General features: G+C 44.6%; 1 protein-coding gene across 16 annotated transcripts in view; it reads right to left on the bottom strand.

Annotated features, from left to right (window-relative positions):
- Positions 1-12,812, bottom strand: part of LOC123774023 (NAD kinase) — a 166,904-nt gene that overhangs the window by 55,603 nt on the left and 98,489 nt on the right. The window contains exon 1 of one of the 16 annotated variants that reach the window (XM_045768117.2): positions 7,505-8,006. The exons of the other annotated variants lie outside the window; for them this stretch is intronic. Coding sequence (XP_045624073.1) covers positions 7,505-7,599 — 95 coding nt within the window. The 5' untranslated portion in view covers positions 7,600-8,006. Of the gene's footprint in view, positions 1-7,504; positions 8,007-12,812 lie in introns of those variants that run through there. 16 annotated transcript variants of the gene reach the window in all.

Genomic DNA, 12,812 nt, shown 5'->3' on the forward strand with positions numbered 1-12,812 from the left:
TCAAGTCACCAAAGCAACCCGTCCTCCTGTGTAGACACTAGTACTTGTAACTATGTTAACATGTACTGACGTAATGGACAATTACACAGTAGAATTTAGTAATATTCACTTTACACGACCCGGAAAAAATTTAGCTAAAATCCAAATTTCAATATTCCTAGACCAGACAGAGTACATATATGTACTGTATTAGGCCTCAGATAGCGTGTATTAGGCCTAAGATGGGCTAGATTAGGCTTCATTAGCAACATAAATACAAAACCCTTTTCCGGTTTGTCTTACTGTCCGTTACAGCATCGTTGTATGTACCGTAGTTCACATCATTACTGTAACATGTATACAGGAGGATGGCCTCGGTGTAACACCATAAAGGGCGGGAGCTCTTACGTGACAATGTTTACACATGTTACAAAGCTAATGACGCCTGCAAACACTGAGGATGACCGCACAATGTTACACGGTGATCCTGACAAACTCAGGGAGTGGCCAAACAAATATTTGCTGGAATTCACTGCTAACAAGTGTAAGATAAGAATACGGGAAGGGGGTGATGATGGGTCTCGCACTACCTATGTGAGACCCGTCCCAGAGTATGCAGCCCGTCTTCAAAAAACATTTCTACTAGAAAGTAGAAGTTTGCAGCGAGACTCGTCCTAGAATTCCGTTGGATGAGATGTGAAGGATTGAAAGAAGTGGACGTAATGTTGCTAGAGAAGAGAAGTGACAGGGGTAGACGCCAGACAGACAGACATTACTTACCGGACTTGACACGCTACACGAGAGAGATGTTCACCAGGAATAACAACAAAACCACACACACAAGTAGAGGCTTCAGAAACATATAAGTCAGAGATGTTAGAAAGTTTCCGTAATGATAGCAAAATGGAAGCGAATTTCGTTCATTATTTAAATACTGGTCATCATAGAGAAATAGATCAAGAAAGGGAGCGTCCAGAACCAAACGTTTTATCATACGGGCACAAATAGGTTAGTATAAATAATTCTATACACCCCCCCCCCACACACACAAATGTAGATATGATAACACTGGAGAATCTCTGGAATCTATACATCAGTAGATTGACGGTTGAGAGGCGGGACCAAAGAGCCAAAGCTCAACCCCCCTCAAGCACAACTAGGTAAGTACACTCCCAGACCTTCCACTGTAGATAGCCTATGACAGAGGCCAATAAGGTCGGGAATATGTACACCATATACTGATGGTGGAGAGGCGGGACCAAGGAGCTAAGAGGTGGACCCCGCAGCCAGCAGAGAACTCCGGCCTCTGAGGGAGCTGCACGCAGCACCTCTCTCCGGGCACATTATATTGGAGGAGTCAGGTGTGGGGGAAGGTGTAGGTGGGTCAGGTGTAGGTGGGTCAGGTGTAGGTGGGTCAGGTGTAGGTGGGTCAGGTGTAGGTGGGTCAGGTGTAGGTGGGTCAGGTGTGGGAGGTCAGGTACAACCTGGTCGCTACACATAATAATGCCTTCACACTCGTATACTTGTGAGAGATGCCACCCCTATATCACCATACCAGCCACAACACCTGAAGCAGCTTGTAGCCAAGACTAAAGTGAACTAGATCACGGTGACGGCACCAGTCACTGTTGTCAACACTCCGCCCCAGCATGGCTGTGTGTTGACGTGGTCCACGCATGCCCCACGAATGTTGTGTGAAGAATGTTCAATTTTGTGTCAAAAAGTACAAAAAGAGTAACAGTGAAGCAAACAAAACCAGGTCCAAGCACAGCGCCCCGCGGCAGTGTCCTTGAGACACCAGTCTATCATCCTCGTATCACACACACACACACACACACACGTCACAGGTACCTAGCATGTTTCCCAGACGCTGCTCAACCTTGCTAGAAGACGCAGTCTTCTACTGGACAAGCGAAAATAACGTGATTTTTATCGGTGATAAATTCCCGACAAGTATATACGTAGAATGTGAACCCTCGATTGTAATACAGAATGTCAGATCTCTCACAGGCTGAGTATGGGGTGCACAATAAACTAGCCGGCTCCAGCGGCAACAATCAAAATCTCGTAGAAGGAAAGTAACATGTAAAAGATCTGGGAATTATGGTGTCTGACGACCGGACATTTAGTGAACATAAGCGAGCCAATATAGCGGCGGCGGCGGCCAGGAGAGTGAGTGGATGGTTTATGAGAACCTTCACACCCTTGGATTCCGTCACAATTCTCCTGCGTTACAAATCACTTGTACTATCCTGCCTTGAGTACTGATCTGTACTTTCCCTTTCAAAGCAGGTTATCTTGAGATGATTTCGGGGCTTTTAGTGTCCCCGCGGCCCGGTCCTCGACCAGGCCTCCACCCCCAAGAAGCAGCCCGTGACAGCTGACTAACACCCAAGTACCTATTTTACTGCTAGGTAACAGGGGCATAGGGTGAAAGAAACTCTGCCCATTGTTTCTCGCCGGCGCCTGGGATCGAACTCAGGACCACAGGATCACAAGTCCAGCGTGCTGTCCGCTCGGCCGACCGGCCCCCTGGGAGCAGGAGAGATTTTGAAACAGAAGAGAGAGCATATATACGGCACAGACAGACACGATAACGCTCCTAAACAACTGCAACTCTCCCTAAATAACAAAATAAAGGACGAGAGGGGTACCATATAATATATAAATGGAAGATATACAACAACAAAATAATATATGAACAAATTAAAAAGATAAGTTTATATTCAAGAAAGGAAGAGGACTTAGAGTGACATGATGAAGAGCAGAGGTGGACATAACACCACGTTAACTACATCAACACAACATCATCATATCTACTTTTAAAATTATGAATGGAGTTTGCTTCCGCGACGTGCTCCTTAAGGTCATCCCATTTCCCCACTACTCTCACGCTAAATGGAACCTGTGGGAACCGACCTGTGAGATTTATATTTATTTAATTTATATGAATTTATATTTACGTTAATTTATATACTTCGATAGCAATTTGTATAATGATAAGTGGACTGTATTTCTGCAATAATCTCATAATCTCACAAATCGATCCTCTACACATTAGGGGGGGTTTATTAAATTAATATATATGCAGCCAATCAAACTACAGTAATAGCTACATACATTGATGAGGTTCCTTATCTTATAGTACAGCAGGTTAGTCCACCAGGTATAACTAGGGTGTAGACACCAAATTATCCTCTTTGAGGTAGCTTCCATATCACCCAGTAACTGGTGCACAAATCTTGCTTCCTCGTCTTGACCTGTCAAAAGTGCGCTAGCTGTGAAGCCAGAATCCTATATATGACAAGTATATCAGAGAAAACACTATACAGTACATGGAACATGAAGACCTGGCTTAATTACCTTTAGTTTGAGGCGATTTCGCGATCTAACCGGGTCACCCTATATCCTGACATTAATGGCCATAAATGAATGATAAACGGGTTTCGGATAGACACTTAACTTGAATTGTAGACATCGTGTTGGAGATGGTACCTTTGGTTTCCATAACACTACGTCCAAGTAAAATTAACAGGAGCCGTATTTGCTCCCGTGTGCCTCTGGTCTCGTATACACAATGGCTGTTTAACACTCCATACTATTGACGTTACTGGCCGACATTGTCCAGAATGATAGGAGCCGAATTTGCTCCACACGTCTCGGAGGTGACACAACAATGGCTGCCCTCCTTCCTCACTGACGCCTGGCCTACTTTGTCCAGATTTCAGAAAGTGATAGAAGGGTCACATTTACTCTACTTTAATATTGATAATTAAGTTAATTTATATAAGATGTTTTTATGATGGTAAAGTCCAAAGACTAATGTATTTAAGAATAATTCCCAGCAGAATAGCTGGTGAATTATAATAGTATGTGGTGATGATATCCCGTTTTCTTTAGACGGTAATTCCACTACAAGTTACGTTTTCTATGGGTAACTTGTTTATACAATACAGCTATTATCTGTATGATTATTAAATGGTGTCGGATTTTCCGACAGAACCTTCCCAACATCTTGTATGACTCTTCTCAGTCTCAAACTTCTTCTCTTCAAACGTTTTCTTCGCCTATAGAGAGAACGACGTTCCCGTTCCAATCTGCATCTCTTCCTCTTTATTCTTAGAGGTATGCGGTTTGAACATATTTTGTGCTACTGAGCTTATTTTTTCCAGGCACTGGTTCAGGTTTGCATTTTCTAGCTGTTCTTCCCAGTTTATTTCTGTGAAGTCCTGGTTTATTTGCTCCCAGTTTATCTGTTTATTATTGAAGTTGAATTTGCTGAAATCTCCTCCACCAGTCATCGGGACTGGTTTTGAAGGTCTGTTCCCCATGCTTGTCAGAACTAAAATTAAGTTGTGATCTGAGTAACAGGTATTTGTAATCATTATGTTCCTGATCAATTCATCATTATTAGTGAAAATGAGGTCCAGCATGTTCTCCTTCCTAGTTGGTTCTACTATTTGCTGGTTTAAGGCAAACCTTTCGCACATCCGTAGCAGGTCATTTGCATGTGCCTGTTCATTTAGGCTACTTCCTGGTATTCTCTTGTACAACTGTATCAGCTATGGTCTTCCATTTCAGGTGCCGTAGGTTGAAGTCCCCAAGCAGGATGATGTTCGGGGCTGGATTTGTGAGGTTTTCCAAGCAGTGTTCTATTTTCATTAGTTGGTCTTTAAACTACTGAGGGTTTGCCTCCGGTGACCTACGAGGACAATAACTACATTTAAGATCTCCATTCTGAGATCACGCGTTTTAGTCTCTTCATACCCCATTCCTCGTAACTCTGGGACGAGCCTCGCCGCAAACTTCTAAACCTTTTCCAGTTTCCTGGTGTGTTTCTTTAAATGAACTCACCTACTTGTGCTTACGGGGGTTGAGCTCTGGCTCTTTGGTCCCGCCTCTCAACTGTCAATCAACTGGTGTACAGGTTCCTGAGCCTAATGGGCTCTATCATATCTACACTTGAAACTGTGTATGAAGTCAATCTCCACCACATCACTGCCTAATGCATTCCATCTGTTAACTACTCTGACACTGAAAAAGTTCTTTCTAACGTCTCTGTGGCTCATTTGGGTACTCAGTTTCCACCCTAGGCTCAGGAATCTGTACACCAGTTGGACAGTAGAAATGTAGAGTAGAGCCAGGGAAGACTATAGAGCAGAGTAGAGCCGGGGAAGTCCAGAAGAGAACACCCGCCATGAACATCCAACTCCACCGGGTGTTCAACCTCCCTCAGAACACCTGTCCTACCGTCTCTGGAACACCTGTCCTACTGTCCCCGGAACACCTGTCCTACCGTCTCTGGAACACGTGTACAGGTTCCAACAGGAAGGACAGGAACGACCGGCTTGTGATGGGTAAGTGGGCCCCTCACACCGCTGCAAGCAACAGCCTTCTTGATCAAGTTATCACCAGATAAGCCTGACACTCGCAAGTATTACTACAGTACACACCTGACGCTGGCAAATATCACCTCGGTATCCCGCTGTGACTCTTTACATATATCAACACCACACATGTGACACCTTGTATACCAACACCACACATGTGACACCTTGTATACCAACACCACACATGTGACACCTTGTATACCAACACCACACATGTGACACCTTGTATACCAACACCACACATGTGACACCTTGTATACCAACACCACACATGTGACACCTTGTATACCAACACCACACATGTGACACCTTGTATACCAACACCACACATGTGACACCTTGTATACCAACACCACACATGTGACACCTTGTATACCAACACCACACATGTGACACCTTGTATACCAACACCACACATGTGACACCTTGTATACCAACACCACACATGTGACACCTTGTATACCAACACCACACATGTGACACCTTGTATACCAACACCACACATGTGACACCTTGTATACCAACACCACACATGTGACACCTTGTATACCAACACCACACATGTGACACCTTGTATACCAACACCACACATGTGACACCTTGTATACCAACACCACACATGTGACACCTTGTATACCAACACCACACATGTGACACCTTGTATACCAACACCACACATGTGACACCTTGTATACCAACACCACACATGTGACACCTTGTATACCAACACCACACATGTGACACCTTGTATACCAACACCACACATGTGACACCTTGTATACCAACACCACACATGTGACACCTTGTATACCAACACCACACATGTGACACCTTGTATACCAACACCACACATGTGACACCTTGTATACCAACACCACACATGTGACACCTTGTATACCAACACCACACATGTGACACCTTGTATACCAACACCACACATGTGACACCTTGTATACCAACACCACACATGTGACACCTTGTATACCAACACCACACATGTGACACCTTGTATACCAACACCACACATGTGACACCTTGTATACCAACACCACACATGTGACACCTTGTATACCAACACCACACATGTGACACCTTGTATACCAACACCACACATGTGACACCTTGTATACCAACACCACACATGTGACACCTTGTATACCAACACCACACATGTGACACCTTGTATACCAACACCACACATGTGACACCTTGTATACCAACACCACACATGTGACACCTTGTATACCAACACCACACATGTGACACCTTGTATACCAACACCACACATGTGACACCTTGTATACCAACACCACACATGTGACACCTTGTATACCAACACCACACATGTGACACCTTGTATACCAACACCACACATGTGACACCTTGTATACCAACACCACACATGTGACACCTTGTATACCAACACCACACATGTGACACCTTGTATACCAACACCACACATGTGACACCTTGTATACCAACACCACACATGTGACACCTTGTATACCAACACCACACATGTGACACCTTGTATACCAACACCACACATGTGACACCTTGTATACCAACACCACACATGTGACACCTTGTATACCAACACCACACATGTGACACCTTGTATACCAACACCACACATGTGACACCTTGTATACCAACACCACACATGTGACACCTTCTATACCAACACCACACATGTGACACCTTCTATACCAACACCACACATGTGACACCTTGTATACCAACACCACACATGTGACACCTTATATACCAACACCACACATGTGACACCTTGTATACCAACACCACACATGTGACACCTTGTATACCAACACCACACATGTGACACCTTGTATACCAACACCACACATGTGACACCTTGTATACCAACACCACACATGTGACACCTTGTATACCAACACCACACATGTGACACCTTGTATACCAACACCACACATGTGACACCTTGTATACCAACACCACACGTGACACCTTGTATACCAACACCACACATGTGACACCTTGTATACCAACACCACACACACACCTGACAAGTCCCCCCCCCCACACTGAACAATACACCTGGCGTGGCCGCACATGAGGCGCGGACCAGCGGCCACACCAGACAGGGTACTCACACCTCATCGTTGCTGAGGCAGAGTTCGTCACCAATGTAGACGATCTGGTTCTTGGTGACTGCGTCCAGGTTGACGCGGTTCATGTAGAGCCACATAGTGCCTGGTTCTGGTGCCTGGCTCTATCACACTCTAGAGTGGCACTATGGGTGCCAGTCACGACACACTCGTCGACACGCTGTGCTCCCTACAGGAGGACAATCCTCGTCCGTCGGGCGCAGGTTGAAACAGGCTGTCACTCAGCGGCTGACGCGACACTCCTGAATGCTATCAAGAGTCACGCTTGAGGTATAGACTCCTGCAGCAGGTGTAGGGCTCCCAGCACTGTGAACACGACTATCCTGAGGATAACAGCTGCACGCACAGGATAAACGGTCCGCCGGGATACTGGCGACTACCCGCCAAGTTAGACGAGGCGAGCAAAACACCAGATTGACAGCGGGTGCGGGGAGCGACGCAGGACACCACACGCATGCACGGCCGAGGGGCGACGACTGAGACACCAGGAGCCACTGCTGGACCTGGCCACCCGCCGCTCTCACGCAAACACCAAGGACGACTACCGCACCTCACTGCTACTTCCTCACCTCACCATTCACCACCTGATATGCCTACACGCACACCAGCCCGTCCTCCTGACGTGTCCCGGCCTCAGAACACGGTCAGTTTAAAGTGGTCTCTCCTAACCTACCAGAGGACCCAAAACAGAAAACGGAACCGTACGTTACTTTCGCGACCCGCTTCCATTTTTTAGTAAGACAATTTTTGGCCGTATGTAACGCACACGAGCGAACAGCGACGTTCTTTGTAGGAGGACTGCACAATGTGCTCATGCCTCACACTTCTCAAGTGTTCATGCCTCACACTTCTCAAGTGCTGATGCCCTCACTAACACCCAGCATGCCCACTCAGGGCTGACCAGACTGTTATTGGCTATAAAGATGACATCTGTATTATCGCTAACAATCATTACAGTTCTACTTGACTCACGTGTCACTAAAAGTATTGACCATGTCGTAATCATGTCCACACACAAAAACTAGGACCTTAAATCTTGGAAATATAAGCAAGGATCTTTCTGATGTTTAAGTCTATTACCAATACACTGGAAATTGAAAACAATACAAACATCTCGGTGAGAATACCTGCAGTGACAAAACTTTGTAAATCTCACTGTTAAGAACATGGGTATCACTGTTAGACATGACATGATAGCCGTTATTAGACATGACAATGTTAGACTTGTCTCATAGCTAGATGCTTCGCTGGCTATCACACAATATCTATACCTAAAAGGATAATGTCTAAGGTTGGAGGACTGAGCCTTGGGGCATCATCCAATTTTTCAAGATGCCACATGATGGGGATGTGACAAGGGTTAGCCCCAGTGCCATCTTGTAGGAAATACCAGCTGCTATAGCGAACCCCGGGCAATGTTTGCGATGCCTGAAATCGAGGATTGGTTTTCCAAAGTTTTTAGTAACGGTATTTCAGCTGCTCAAAAGTTACATTTTCAGAGATTGAGGATGGAAAGAGAGGGAGAGAGAAAGAAGAGGGTAGACAGGGATAGAGGGAGAGGAGGGTAGGGAGAGAAGGGGGAAGAGTGCAGATGTTCAGGGAAAGGCAAGGAGAGAGGAATGGGGACAGGAAACTGAGAAAGACCCAGGCACAGCTTGGTACCCCTTCTATATGAGAGAGAATGTGTCTGTCTGTTTGTCCAGGGTTGGAAGCCAGATGCTTGGGGCTAGCCGCACTCATCTTTGTAGTGGGACTAGTGTAGGGTACGGGATGGTCATAGGCTGGTCAAGGGTGGCCAGTATTAAGGAGAGAGCAGCATGCCACCGCCACACTCGCCCCCCCCCCCCACACAACCATTATTGGCACTCGCTGCCACCCATACCTCGCTAAATATTTTGAAAACTAAATTTTGAACAATGATTTGTTCTTATAGTATTATACAACATTATTCACGATGTTAGGAAAGTTAAAACATTTTCTGCTATTCATAGTTTAGCCGTAGCACCATAAACACCCAACTTCTCTCCACCGCCCCCCCCCTCTCTCCTACTGAGACCCAACCCTTCACCTTCCTGCCCATCCTCCTGTTGTGGTAGTACTTATAGTAATCATGAGCACCATAGTACTTATACCCACTTACAACGACATTATAAAACAGAAATGGTTACTATTGAATTTGGAAAAACCGGAAAAGTTTTACTATGTTGCAAAGACAAACTAACCTAACCTCCCTAGGCCTAATACACGCCATCTGAGGCCTAATATTTTTTTTTTTTTTTTTTTTGAGATATATACAAGAGTTGTTACATTCTTGTACAGCCACTAGTACGCGTAGCGTTTCGGGCAAGTCCTTAATCCTATGGTCCCAGGAATACGATCCCCTGCCGCGAAGAATCGTTTTTTCATCCAAGTACACATTTTACTGTTGCGTTAAACAGAGGCTACAGTTAAGGAATTGCGCCCAGTAAATCCTCCCCGGCCAGGATACGAACCCATGACATAGCGCTCGCGGAACGCCAGGCGAGTGTCTTACCACTACACCACGGAGACTGTTTACACTGTTTTGTAATATAGTACACATGTGTGCTATACTAGGCCAAGGATTATTTAAGTTTGTTTTTAGCTTCATTTTTTAGGACTATAAAACCAATAGTACCAAATTCTACTATATAATTGCTTAGTAAGTCAATGTTTGTATTATGGTAGACATAGTTACTATCTAGGCAGCAGGATGGTCGGACCTTCCCGCAGTCAACGAAAACAGGTAACTATTTTATTTTTAGTATTTCATTATTTATAAACACACCGACACTTGTTCTTAATGAGTTGGGAGAGCGGGTGAGGGGGAGGGAGAGGAGGGGGTGGGGGGGGTTAGGGTAGAAACAGACTATCCCTGGCACTACCAGGTACCTCCAACTAGTATACATCTCCCCAGCACCAAGATGATGACATTATAAACTAAGTAAATAAAGCCACGAGGATAACTGTGCCCCCCCCCCCAGGTGCACAACACCCCCCCCCCCCATGAGAGAGGACCCGTAACTGTCCAACTATGTACCAATAACTGTGGACTAGAAGGGGAAGGTTTGGGAGCCTTGTAACAGCGGCACCCCTCCACCAATATTAAAGTGTGGCAGGAGACACGAGCCCCTAAACTACCGAGCAGCAGTAGTACCCTTGACATCCATTACGTCTCAAGTAATGGAGAAAGTAATGGGGGGGGGAAAGTGGATTGTGAAACATCTGTTGAGGACGAATTTGGTAACAAAGAATTGGCTCGAATTTACATTGGGCAAGTGGTGTGTGTGTGGTGAACCTGATGGAGTTGTAAAACAATGGACCACCTTCCTACAGCGGAGGGGCAGCGAGCGAGGCTCCAACTTAGGCACACTCTCTACAACATACTATTCCTTAATGATAACATTACACAAGCTCTCGAAGTGGTTTAGGAACAAGAGTGAAGGTTCACGAGCCGGTTAGCATACACCTCACAGGAAACAAACAAATCAAATTGAAAAACCAAAATATTGAAATATTTTTATGCCAGTTATGCCCCGCATGTGTTTAAAGAGAGTTGAAGTTTGTGGGCCTTTGATGTTGACAAAGTCGTCTCTCAGCTTGCCCACTCCACCTCATCTTCTCAACGGGACAATTTTGCACTTCATGTCGTGTCTTGTGGTCTTGTGTGGTGTTATCTCTATGTGCACATTGGGGCATCAGTCCTCGCATGTTCCAAGTGTATATTATGTATCTCTCCTGCCGGTGCTCTAGGAACACACATTACACATTCTAAACAGTTCCAATAATTTACACGTTCCACTGAGTGGATTCTAGCAGTAAAAGCTTTGCATGGTCTCATTGGAGTCCATGCCCAGGAGGCCTGGTCGACGACCGGGCTGCGGGGACACTAAGCCCCGGAAGCACCTCAAGGTATGGTGCCTCAGGTCAACAATTTTTCCAGCTTTGAACTAAGGTGTTAATATGTAATAATATTGCATCCAAGAGAGCACTAGTGTCTACATATTATCACTGGAAGCCGTTTCTTGTTTGAATGGTTCAATGTTATCAAGCCTGAAATCTTTCTTGCAGTTGTGACAGCTACTTTACCGTGTTCTGTAAAAGTTAGTTCTTCTGACGTGATTACTCTCAAATCTTCTATTTTGATTTTTCTTTCAATGGTGAGCCCTGCCTGTGTGGTTTCCATTTTTATATTTGTGTTTTTTGTCTATGGTTCAGCAGCTGGAACATTAAACATTATGTTATTTTCTGTGGCCCAGTGAGTGACCTGATTACCATCAGCTCGGAGCTTTGTCGTGTCCTTTATATTGTCTACTCTCATTACAATCCTAGTCTTATCTGTACAGGATAATCCAGTACTATAGTTTGTATTCTCGTCTGTCTAATCCGAGGACGAAGAAAAGTACTGGAGCCATCACAGCACCTGAGGAGACTGAGCTTTTCACGGTGGATGAGCCGGATTTTACCCAGATGACTATTACACTCTGCGTTCTTTCTCTTGACAAGTTAAGAGGTCCACCGCCCTACTTTACAAGTAATTTTGCCTCGTTTCTCGTTAATGGCATGTGAGGTGTACATATCTCTAGGGCAACGGTGCCTATTTTCTCAAAATACTGGCTTAAGTTTGTATTATCTGGCTGTTCTTCCCAGCTTATTTCTGCGAGGACTTCACTTATTGGTTCCCCGTTAATTAGTTTGTGATTACATTTAATTGGCTGAATTCTCCTCTTTGATTTGATGCTGACTGCACAGGTCTATTGCCCATTTAAGTCTGGACTCCAATGAGGTTGTCATCTAAACAACATATATTTGTAATCATTATCTCCCTAATCACTTCATCGCTGTCCCTTCAACTTCTAGTGTGTGGTCTGGTCAACAGTTTCTCAAGCCTTGCAACATCTTGATCGTGACCTTTCCAGCTTGCTCGTGAGAGCTTTCAAGGACTTTTACTGATGCTGAAAGTTCAAGATGCAATGTTCAAAGCTTTTCTTAGTCAAGATGCCTCGACACTGAGCTGTTGGATTCTTCAACTTTCCTCAAAAGTAAGCTTTTTAGCTTCTTAATTACACGGATACAGATCTATGCTTCCATCTACTCTAGCCTATTTTAAATATATTTTTTTGTGTTATTTATATTTAAATAAAACTGAAATATTAATGTACAATTTCTTAAATTAGATTTCAGCTTGCTAGGTTGTTGTAATACTTGTTATACAGTAATGCAATACTGTATTAGCTCTACTGTAGTGCTATAAAATGCTAAGAAACAGTCATAT

This window comes from Procambarus clarkii, chromosome 91, assembly GCF_040958095.1.
Source record: "Procambarus clarkii isolate CNS0578487 chromosome 91, FALCON_Pclarkii_2.0, whole genome shotgun sequence".
Taxonomy (NCBI): domain Eukaryota; kingdom Metazoa; phylum Arthropoda; class Malacostraca; order Decapoda; family Cambaridae; genus Procambarus; species Procambarus clarkii.